Source organism: Crocuta crocuta, unplaced genomic scaffold (genome assembly GCF_008692635.1).
Source record: "Crocuta crocuta isolate KB4526 unplaced genomic scaffold, BGI_CrCroc_1.0 scaffold318, whole genome shotgun sequence".
Lineage (NCBI taxonomy): Eukaryota > Metazoa > Chordata > Mammalia > Carnivora > Hyaenidae > Crocuta > Crocuta crocuta.
This window is the reverse complement of record NW_027531425.1, coordinates 2485296-2497290: the sequence shown is the minus strand read 5'-3', so window position 1 is coordinate 2497290 and position 11995 is coordinate 2485296. Positions and strand designations below refer to the sequence as shown.

Sequence of the window (11995 nt, the reverse complement as noted above, 5' to 3'; positions counted from 1 at the left end):
CGTGGAGACATGGTTTCTTCTATCTTATTATAGCTGAGCAGCATTTCCTGTGCCCCATGCTTCCTTAGAACATCGGTGGTGTCATTTCCTGTGACGACTCTCTGTTTCCATTCTGGCAAAATGTTTGCTCTTTTCTGGCTCCTTTGAGGGTTGGGGGAGGATGGGCTTCTCGCAGAGCCTCTCTCAGGCCTTTCGGCAGTTTCTTTGGCCCTCATACTTCCACCAGAAGGCAGAGAGCGAAGCATCTCCCTGAAGCACCTGGCTGGGGGACCACCTTAGTGGGCTGAGCTCTCGCCTCCGGCACTGTTGCCACATCCAGGTAGAAGCAAACCTGTCATTTTTGTGTTTGGGGTCAGCGCAGCCTGACATTTCAGGGGTAGATGCAAGGTAGAAAGTTTGTTGGGGGAAAGTTCTAGAAAGATTGGAAAACATGGGGATGGGGAGGGTGTCCATCATTCTTATCTACTTAAAGAAGTGGTTATGATGTTGTGTAAAACACAAACTAATTTTGCCTTTGCTCCTGGGGGTCGACAGCTTGGGAAGACCCAGGAGAAGGGGCAACATGCACTAGCTGATGACAATTGAGAGAAGCCTTAGAAGGAGAAGCTGAAGCCAGAGGTCCCCATGGAAATGGATATGATCACCCCGACCCTTTCAGAAATCAGACAGGGGACCTCGGAGGCCAGGACTCTGCAGGAAACTGGTGGCAGCCTGGACAGGTGAGTGACTCGGGATGGTGAGCTCTAACCTCCCCTGATTTAGACACACATCCCTGGTGGACCCTGGGGGGAAAGGGGGCTCTACCCCAGCAGGGCTCCTAGCCCTCACAGCCAGGCTCAGGTCCACTGAGACCACCAAACTCCAGGCTTAGAGAAGTTTACTCAGGGCTGCTGGGAGGAAAGCAGTAGGTGTTGAAGAGAAGGAGTCGCAGGGTGTAGTTGTGATAACACAGGATTCCTCCAGAGCTTGCTGCCTGGCCCGGTTGGATTTCTTACCACCCAACACCCAGTCCATCACTGTCCCCAATCTTTCCTGTCTCAGGACCCAACAACCACTGCCTCTCCCCACACCCCCAAAAAACTAGCTCCTACCATAATGGAAACAAAAGGCCCACTTTTTTCAACGATGTGTTTTTAGGTCCTAAAAACTTTCCATGAATGGAAAATGCAATCATAGATGTGATAAAGATATGTCTTTAGGATATAAAATCTCACAGAACTAATCGTGGATATAAATTTTATGGCTAAAACATTCAGTATCGTACTAACAAAAATAAAAAGTCCATCAGCAGTTGAAGCTTTAGCAACACTGGTGGGTATAAATCTCAGTGCTGCGATAACAGTGCAATTCAACGATAATAAATTTTTTTAATGTTTACTTTTATTTTTGAGAAACAGAGAGAGAGAGTGCAAGTAGGGGAGGGGCAGAGAAAGAGAGGGAGACACAGAATTCGAAGCAGGCTCCAGGCTCTGAGCTGTCAGCACAGAGCCCGAAGAGGGGCTCAAACTCACAAATTGTGAGATCGTGACCTGAGCCAAAGTTGGACCCTTAAGCAATGGAGCCACCCAGCACCCCAACAACAATAAATTTTAAATTGCTGTCATTTAGGGAAATAAATGTTATTACCGTGCCAAACGAATATATGTCACTTGCAATAGGAGCATTGATGGGGAATGAATTCATAAAGTTATCAGAACTTGGAATCCCCCCAAAAGTAATTACTTCTATATTCATTTATGTTTATTAATTTACTCACTCATTCAACAAATATTCATCATGCCCTTGCTAAGTACCAGGCACTGTTCCAGGCACCAGATAAACAGGATAGACAAGTCCATGGCCTCCCGGAGCTTACAGTCAAGTGGAAAAGTCAGATCTTAATAGATAAACAAATGGATATATAATATAATGTCAATCAGTCTTAAGTGTAGGAAGACAAACCAGAGCAGAGTTAAGGGGACTGAGAGTAATAGAGTGTGGGCTGGGAGGGCCTGTCTGGGCAGGTGACATTTCAGAGGAGACCTGAGGAAACGATGGACCGAGCTATGCAGACACCTGGGAGAGGGCACTGTCGGTCAGAGGCAGAACCACGCTTTGCATGGACGAAGAAGAGCCGGGAATCCTAGCTGTCAAAGTCAGACGGATAGTGGTAGGAAATGAGGTCAGAAGATAGACCGAGGCCAGAACATAAGGTGCCATGAAGTCTTCACTGGGTGAGAACTGTGGCTGTTATCCCAAGTGTGATGGGAAATGATGCAGGTCACAGGAAGATGGGGGCCATGATCTGGTTTACTGTTAGGAAGATCATGCTGGCTCATGAGTGAAGATAACATGCTGGGGTCAAGAGTGAAAGCCAGTCAATGCATTAGGGAGGTTGCTGCAAAGGTCCATGTGGACTGAGGGTTGGCACTAGAGGAGCAAGAAGTGACTGGGTTTGGGATAGATGCCCAGGACTGGGCAGATGGAATCTGCTGGTTGACGAGAAGTGAGGTGTGGAAGAAAAAGAGCAGTCAAAGGTGGCTCCAAGGTTTCTGACTGAGCCACTAGATGATGGGAGACACCACAGGAGAAGCAGGCTCATGAGAGAAGAATGGGCATTCTGTTTGAGACCTATATGGTTGGAGGTGTCCGTTGGGCAGCCTTGTGGAAATGTCCAGTATAAATTGGGTAAACAAGTGTAGGACTCAGGAGGACAAGAACCTTCCCTAGTAGCTGATGGAGTTTCTAATATTTGGAGGTAGCAGGTCCCCTAGCGATTCCTGCTGTAACGTCCACTGGCTCTTTTTGTTATAGTAGCCGCACCCCCAGCCCTGTCAGGGAATCCCCAGCAGCGCAAACCGGCTTCTCTTTTGCATTGGTTACATTCCATGAAACAACAAAGGTTGCTTGGAGACCAGCTCCACAAGTTGGTCCGTGGGGGCTGCTCAAGTGCTTGCAAGCTGGACGGTCACAGAGTAGCTCCCTCCCTATGTGTTGGGTAACCCCTCTTTCACACAGGATGGGAAGCCCAGGAGTAGGGAATGTGGGGAAGTCAGGCAGAGGAGGCTGATCTTGCAAATTTGGAGGATAGTGTGGTGTGGTAGGAAGAGCACGATCTTTGGGTCCCTCCAGACCTCAACTCACATTCCATCTTTGCTCCTTCCTATCTGTGTGACCTCTGATATATTAGAGGTCATATACCTGTCTTTCTGGGCCTAGTATCCAGGAGGCATTCAGAAGGGATAGTACCCTTCTCCGGTGTCCAATTTCCCTCTGTTCGCAGAGAAATCCCTCTCTTCAGCCCTCCAACCCGCCCACCCCAGCTTCCCTTCGCCCAGCCTCACATTCCAAGTCCCCAGGCTCCAATTCCTGTTGGGAGCATCTTCTCCAGCCTCCTCAGCCTCCTTCAACTGGCACTTGGTTTTCCTCACAGAGATAAAGACCACGGCACCGCCATCTTTTCTGGGTTTGCGGGATTCCTCGCCATCCTCCTGACCACCATGATCTTCTACGGCCTATGGAACTGGAATAAATTGAAGAGGCGTGAGTCCCTGGTTTGCCCGAAGTTGAGACACCCTAGGATCAATAATCTCACCTGGCATCGACAGCCTAGTTTATTCTCCAGGGATAAACTATCCCACTGGGGAAACCTCTGTTCTTTGACACACCGGTCATTGTGTCACTCGAGAGTCTATGCTATGTCTCCAAAAGGCTCACTGCTGATTGGACTTCCATTTTGAAAGCCCGTTGCCCTGGGACTCACGTGTCCCACCACCTCCTCCTCCCCATTTCTTCCTCCTGCTTCTGTCGACCGAGGCTTCTAGCTCGGATGGAATTGGGCATGTGTGAAAATGTATATTTTATATTACATGGTGAGGGTGGAGAATATTTTTAGGGATCATCCCATCCCCAAAGGTCCCCACATTCTGTGCAACTGGCCTCTGCTGTGATCTCCATCTCTGTCATTGTCTTGCAGGACAAGTTCCTTACTTCCGAGTTACTGTCATGCCCTTACTGACTCTGTCTCGACCCAGACAAGGAGCCAAAAATATTTATGACTCTTTGCCCCAGAGGCAAGAGGGTAGGTTTTTCTTTCTAATCCATGGACTGAGATGTTACTGAACTTCTACACCCAGAATGCACCTCTCACCACCCAGAGGCAGCTTTCTTTCTTTCTTTTTTTTTATATATATTTTTATTTATTTCTAGAAGAGAGAGAGAGACAGCAAGAGCAGGGGAGGGTCAGAGAGAGAGGGAGATACAGACTCTGAAATAGGCTCCAGGCTCTGAGCCGGCAGTCAGCACTGCTCGACGCGGGGCTCGAACCCATGAACCCCGAGATCATTACCTAAGCGAAAGTCGGACGCTTAACTGACTAAGCCACCCAGGCGCCCCACAGAGGCAGCTTTCTTTAAACTTTCAGACATTCTGCCCTTTGGGGAGCATGGAGGAAGATGGGATAAGATGAAGCTCCACTGGGGGCCTAGAAAGCTCTAAAAGGGGAGTTCAGGGGCTATAAAAAGGTTGGGGTTCTGTTTCTTCTTGATGTGAAGTTAGCAAAGGACAGATGGGCGTGTCTAGGAATGGGGAAGACAGAGAGGAGAACATTACAGGCCGGGAAGACTCGCCCCAGGCGCCAACTTCTCAGCCTCCCCAGCCCCTTGCTAGTTAGTGTCCTCCAGTCCTCTGCTAGAAGCTGGGAACAGTTCCCAGCCTCAGAGCATGTCATACCCATAGCTCTGACCCTCTCACCACAGAACACCAGGCTCCAAATACCAGACACCACACAAACCCGTTTCACCCCACAATGCAGAGACTGTCTGGGCCAAAGCGCTCAGGGCACCAGCCAGCTGTCCTCACGGTTTGTCCTCTGTCATTTCAGGGAGACGCCCATCAAGGAGTAACCGAATTTTCAGCACCGAGAGCCTCCTGTCCAGAAATTCTGAGAGCCCTCCTTCTGAGCATGTGGTAAGAGTCAAGGGAAAGGACAAGTCCCTTGGGAGAAATGAGGCGTTTCTGGCAGAAGAACTGAGGGAAATGAGTTCAGGTCACAGATCTCGTTTCCCCCTGCAAACCACATGTCTTGGCAGTCCCCCCCCCACCCCCCGGCCCTATTAATAAATTGGAAAGACTAGCCTCAGGATCTCCCTACTGCCCAGGGAGAGAAATTGAGAAATACAGGAGCAGGCGTTTGTAATGTGAAGCAAGGCACCAGGGCACATGTATTCAAGGACATGGTGTTAGAACTGAAATGGATTATTTTCACCAAGACAGGTAACCGTTTATCCAAATGAGTCCTGTCCCCTTGCAAGGAATCACCTAGGGAGGGCACACAAGCATTCCAAACAATGCCATCGGCGCTCAAAACACCCTAAAAACCCTCCCGTGGTAATTACTTCTGGCGCCTGTGCCAAACTGTTTCAATTATCCTCAGGGCAGGTATATTTGTAGATCACTGAGCATTGTGGCTGGCATCAAATGTGATCAAACGTGGGATATTTTTTGAGGTCACCAGGGGAGGAGTATAATGAGTACTAAGAACCCCACACGTCCTGCGATCAGGCTCTGAAGGCAGCCCGCAGGGAGGACTCCCACAGCAGTGTGGCCCCAGAGACTGTGAAGGGAGGACTTTGAAGCTCAGCAGGGCTCATTTCCACAGATAAGTTCTTGTCGGCCTGGCCTGTCGAAAAATCAGTCCCTTCCGTTTGCGATCATTCAAGTAAGCACAGTCTTGCTGCTGATCCCACTGCTCTCCAGCCTCTCCCTAGCCAAGATTTAGGTTCAAGTACCATGTGGCCATCTCCCCGCCCTCCTCCCACATACCCTGTCCTTGGACTCTGCTCCCACCTCTAACACTTCCTGGGGGAGCAAGCCTGCGCGGCTGATGAAGGGCAGGGAAGGGAAACTCCACTGGCAAAGTGAGTTCCAGCCATTGGGGGTGACGGCAGAGGGGCAGCGGAAGGGGGGGGGGGATCCTGAGGGGCTTTTGCATTTGGAGTGCCAAACCCATGTAAGGCCACAACTTGGCTGGCTTGGACTCTGTGCTGTGTGTAAAGAACATTTAGAACCGGTTGCCAACACGTAAAAATCTAAAAGATTTCACATTAAAGCCTGAAGATTTTTCCTGAGAAGTCAGAAGCTCTGGAAACATCGGATCGGCATCCCTAAATGACCGTAATTAGCTGAGTCTACACATCAGCCGTCCCTTTAATAATAACGGCAAGCATTGGTTAGTGTTTTTGATGTGCCAGCAACGATTCTGGGTGCCTTGCACATAGTCATACATTTACTCCTCACAAAAACCTATGTCACATAGGTGTTATGATTATCCTCACTTTACACGCTGGGAAAGTAAGGCGGCAAAGAGATTAAGTAACTTGCCCCAACTCAGTACAGAGTAGTGAGGCTGGGATTTGCACCGAGTCTGGGGCTGAGTCCCTACATTGACTCTCAGTGGGCTCTGCGACAGTAGGCTCTGGCCAGTTTATAATACTCGCCCCTACACACTCCCCACTGCACACTCACACTGTGGCCAAAAACCAGAAGCAATTTACACATTTACACTGTTGCTACACTTAACACTTACACTGTGTCGTTACGCTTATGCTTTCCACTTGGCTCATACCTGCCTAGTATCTAAAGCCTTGTAGTCGGAGCCCCCCGATTTAGAGATTTTTCTCCAAGGTGAAGAAACAAGTAAAGGAGCTATCAGAGAGTGATACTGGCTGGGGAAGTAGGAAGGCTTTGCCCATATTTCTGCTTTCATCCCATCAGTTCCCTTCTCTTCTTGTTCATAGCCCTCCCAAGCAGACAGTGTCCTCTGGGTGCACAGAGAACATTATCCTGCCAACAGCTATGCGGTGGGCATCTATGACAATGCCACAGGGCTCCAGATGCGTGGGGACCTCCCTCCCTCTGCACACTATGTCAATGTCAGTGCAGCCAGAGACTGCCTGAGCATTTCTTCAGAGGACTCGAGAGATTACATCAACGTTTCCACCACAGAACAGATCGCTAAGACTCTTCTGGCTTCTGCCGACACCACCCCCATGAATGGTTTTGCCCCCACAAGTGAGCAGAAGCCAGAGCTTACTGAGGAAAGGGAGGAGGACTGCGGGAATGCCACTGACCACACCCGTTTTTGGTCTCTAAGATTGGAGAGCGATGACCCACTCAGCAATGAGGATAGTTCTTCTGAGACCTCAAATGACTATGTCAACATGGCAGGGTTGAATCTTGAGGCCATCCAGGGGAAGCAACCCTGGATGGCTTTTCAGTGCTACAGAGATTATGAAAACGTCCCGTCGGCACATGCCAATGGGAACCCGCAGCAGGCTGCGGAAGAAGTGACATCCTCAAACACAGGCCATGTAGAAGGCAGGACAGGCAGTCCAGGGTCCCACGTCCAATTTGTCATGCAGTCAGGGAGGTTCCCGGCGCTTGGGGATTATGTGACCTACCAGCCATCTGCACAGAGTAAGACTAGTCAGATGAAACATGGGGAAGAAATGTCAAATGAGACCTCTAGTGACTACGAGAATGTGTTACCTGCCAACTTAGGAGACAGGGACTCCAAGCAGGGGCCAGATGTGTAGCTTCTTCCTGACGAACTAGGCCCCAGCACCAGCCAAAGAGCAATGTGGAGTGGTCTCTCCTGCCAGATCCATGGCTACCACGGGGTCTGATAAAGACCCTTGAACATCCTTGTATTTCAGTGGGTTTGCTCAGGGAGACTACAAAGGGGCTGAGATACACAGGCGTTAAGGAACTCACAAAAGCCAAGGTCTGGGAAAGCCAGAAAGGAATTCTTCTGAAGCAGGGTGCTGTTATCTCTCATCCCAACCGAAGAGTGTTTGCTGAAACTGCCTTCGAGGATGGTTAGTAGATTCAAAATGCAACAGTACATTAGTGCCCAGTGGAAACATGAAGCAGGTGCATAGGAGGTTCAGTCGTAGAACTCTTGCCCACCAGTGGAAAAATGAAGCAATCTAAAATTGTTACCTTCACAGATACCAGCACGCTGGAAAGCAAAAATGAAGATTAGTTTGTAATTCAAGCAGAGGCCAAAAAGAAGGGACAGGTCAGAGTTGGGGTGGGGCAACAGTTTCCACTTGAAAAAGAGTGTGGACAAGCAAACTGCTAGAGAAGGTGTGGAACACCAGGCATGGTCATTCATTGCAAAGTGTAATCACCACTCTGAAAAACTATTTGATAGTTTCTTAGAAGCATGCATTTATTATACAACCCCACCATTCCACTACTAGGTGTTTACCCGAGAGAAGTGAAAATTTGTGTTCATGCAAAAGCCCATATATGACTATTCATAGCAGCTTTATTGATAATACCCAAACTAGAAATAACTCAGATGCCGTTCAACAGGTAAATGGGAAAACAAACTGTGGTATATCCACACCATGAGGTTGTCTATACCCAGCAGGAAAAAGGAATGAACTATTGGTTCATGCAACAACATGGACAGATCTTAAGTGCATTTTGCTAAGTAAAAGAAGCTAGACCTAAAAATCTACATATTGTAGGATTCCATTTATGTGACCTTTTGGAAAAGGCAAAACTATAGGGATGGAAGACAGATCAGCAGTTGTCAGGTTTGGGGAAAGGGGAGAAGTTTATTACAAAGGAATTTTTAGGGTAATGGAGCTATTCTGTATTGGTACTGCAGTGGTAGATACAAGACTCTGTAAATTTGTCATAACACAAAAAAAACTGTATAGCCCAACGAGTGACTTTTATTGTATGTAATTGTTTTTAAATTAACTACACCGTCAGGGGAAGCCATGATGGAATGCAGATTGAGACAAATAAAACCTAACAGTATTACAAATGTATGATATAGCCTCACTGAAGGGGGTGGGGGGAGCTAACCTAATTAACATTGGAAAACCATGTTTTCACTTGAAATTGTAAGATGAAGACACAAAAAAACTGTACATAACACTGTACTCTAGTTGGTAAATTTGTATCTCAGAGGAGGATAGGTTAGCAATTCTGATACTCTTTAAATGTATACTAAGTTTGAATATATATAAGTAAGTAATAGAGATAAGGAGAGGCAGATTTCTTACTATCAGGAAAAGAGGTGACCAAGTAGAAGAGGCTACAATGAACTTGTGGTATTGATGAACTAGAATTGGAGGTATAGCTGGAACTCTTGTTTAATATATATATATATGAATAGATACTGAAATAAATATAGATATGTATATACATAAGCTAGTATATGTATATTTCTTAGCTCTGTCCTCTAGAACATCTAGAAGCAATGACACCCTAGAAACAATGAGCACACTTAGCACTCAGGTCTTGGTTTCTAAATATCATTCTCAATAAAAGGAACCAGACCTCCTTGGAAAAATGGCTAGTTCTAGGGCTGGGACTGGGAAAACACAGGAGGGACTTGACTTTCTTGTAGAGAAAAGAAAAGAAAAGAAAAGAAAAGAAAAGAAAAGAAAAGAAAAGAAAAGAAAAGAAAAGAAAGAAAAGAAGAGAAGAGAAGAGAAAAGAAAAGAAAAGAGAAAAGAAAAGAAAAGAAAAGAAAAAAGAATGGAGACAGGGAAGGAAAGAAGGAAAGGAAGGAAGAAAAAGAAAGAAGGAGGGAAGAAAAGACAAGAAAAGATGAAAATATCTCAAAGGAGTCAATGAAAAGACCTAGGGGCAAAGCTAGAACAATTTCAACAATGAAAATAAATAATTATGATATAAATTTATAACTCAAATAACAAAATATTCTTGAATCCATACCAATAAATGAATAAAATGGAATTGAAAGAAATGAACTGTCTTTCCAGCTGAATTCTGAATAAGAATAGAAGAAATGAGTGGAAAAGAAAAATCACTATTGAGACACCACAGAGCTATATGTTAACTATACATAATTTAAAATTAATAATAATAATTTAAAAAGAGATACCACAGAATAATTGCTGTGAGCAAGTCCTAATGAATGCTAAAATTAGTGAATGATACTTTAAAAAAAATTGTTAGTGTTATTTTAAAGACAGAAACAGAGACAGAGTACAAGCAGGGGAGGGGCAGAGAGAGAGGGAGACACAGAATCCAAAGCAGGCTCCAGGCTCTGAGCTGTCAGCACAGAGCCTGATGAAGGGCTCGAACTCATGAGCCATGAGATCATGACCTGAGCTGAAGTCAGACACTTAACCGACTGAGTCACCCAGGTGCCCCTAGTAGATAACACTTTAAAGAGAAATAAGATAGTTGCATAGCCTCAAAGTTCTCCTCCCAAATATTTATATGTTACTGTGATGACTAACACATGTCCACAAATTATTTAATACTCGCCCTAGAACTTAATTCCCCTCCCCTTCAGTGCAGGCTGGATTTAGTGACTCTTTTCTTAAATATGGAAGGGGAGGGGAGTAAATTTAGAGTGGAGAAACTTGGCAGACACCACCTTCACCATGTGATCAAGGTTAACCTACCAGTAATAAGTCATATTGTTATATGATCGAGGAGAATACTTCACCTCAAATCCACAAAATCCCATTCTTATGAGAAAAAAAATCAGAAAACCTGGCCAGAACTCTTTTTTTTTTTTAAGTTTATTTATTTGAGAGTGTGGGTGTGTGTGTACAAGCAGGGGAGGGGCAGAGACAGAGAAAGAGAGAGAATCTCAGGCAGGCTCCACGCTGTCAGTGCAGAGCCCTACAGAGGGCTTGAGCTCTCACGGAATGGTGTGATCATGACCTGAGTCGAAATCAAGAGCCGAATGTTTAACAGACTGAGCCACCCAGGTAGCCCGCTGACTAGGACTCTTAAAAGTATTAAAAGGCATTAAAGACAAGGAAAGACTAAGACACTGTTGCAGATTGGAGGGAGCTAAGGAGATATGTTGACTAGATATGAAATGGTACCTCAGATTGGATCCTGGTAGAGGAAAAGCACAATAGTGGGGAAAATGATTACATTAAAAATCCATGTTAATAGTATTACATTAGTAATAGTATTACATTAATGTTAGTTTCTTAGTTTTGGTCATTGTATCATGGCTATATAAGATGTTAACATTAGAGGAAGCTGGGTGAGGAGTATACAGAAATTGTCTGTACTAGTTGTGTAATTCTTCTGTAAATTATTTCAAAATAAAAAATAATTTTAAAAAATTTTAATGTTTATTTTTTTTCTGTTGAGTAGTTTTTTTTAGTTTTTTTCTTTTTTTTATTNATTGTTAGTTTCCTGAGGAACATCCACACTGTTTTCCAGAGGGGCTGCACCAGTTTACATTCCCACCAACAGTGTAGGAAGGTGCCCATTTCTCCACATCCTCGCCAGCATCTAGAGTTCTCTGATTTGCTCTTAATGTTTATTTTTGAGAGAGGACAGAGTGCAAGTATGGGAGGGGGAGAGTGAGAGGGAGACACAGAACCCGAAGCAGGCTCCAGGCTCTGAGCTGTCAGCACAGAGCCCAATGTGGGGCTCAAACTTATGAAACGCAAAGATCATGACCTGAGCTGAGGTTGGACGCTTAACTGACTGAGCCATCCAGGCACCCCTAAAAAAATAATTTTAAGGCATGACTAAAGCTGGCAGTGAAGACATCTTGCCTCATCCCATTTAAATAAATATGCCTTTGTTCCTTCTGCAAAACGGGTATAACATTAAAGAAGACGCTAGTGTAATTGTTCTGGGTATTTTTTTTTTTTTTTGCTGCATTGTTTTATTAACGTATATTGTCAGTCTCCCTATCAATCTGTATCATATTGCCTGCAGGAAAATATATTGAAGCCCTTTGTATTCACAGGGGATTTTGGCACAATGCCCAAGATAAAAGCAAGTTATTGGTAATTAGTGATTGATGATGTGGTTTCAGTGCATGTACTTATACCATAAAATGTTGAGGGAGGTTTTTTTCTGTTGTTCAGAAATCCACGCTAAAGCCTAAAGCTTGGTATAAAGCACCCCACATTGTGAATTCAGCATACTATGGGCTGTCAGGGGTCAGCCTCGGGCCTTACTGAGAGCAGGAAGATTAGCCCTACCA

At 45.5% G+C, this 11995-nt stretch overlaps 1 protein-coding gene across 3 annotated transcripts in view; it reads left to right on the top strand.

Moving 5' to 3' along the window:
• The window catches only part of LAX1 (lymphocyte transmembrane adaptor 1), a 10643-nt gene extending 1219 nt beyond the window's left edge, over window positions 1–9424 (top strand). The window contains exons 1-6 of one of the 3 annotated variants that reach the window (XM_077772134.1): window positions 129–319; window positions 535–719; window positions 3413–3522; window positions 3956–4060; window positions 4862–4947; window positions 6777–9424. In XM_077772134.1, coding sequence (XP_077628260.1) covers window positions 625–719; window positions 3413–3522; window positions 3956–4060; window positions 4862–4947; window positions 6777–7574 — 1194 coding nt within the window. In that variant the 5' untranslated portion in view covers window positions 129–319; window positions 535–624 and the 3' untranslated portion in view covers window positions 7575–9424. Of the gene's footprint in view, window positions 1–128; window positions 320–534; window positions 720–3412; window positions 3523–3955; window positions 4061–4861; window positions 4948–6776 lie in introns of those variants that run through there. The other 2 variants (XM_077772133.1, XM_077772135.1) reach the window with 2 other exon arrangements.
• The last annotated feature ends 2571 nt before the right edge of the window (window positions 9425–11995 follow it).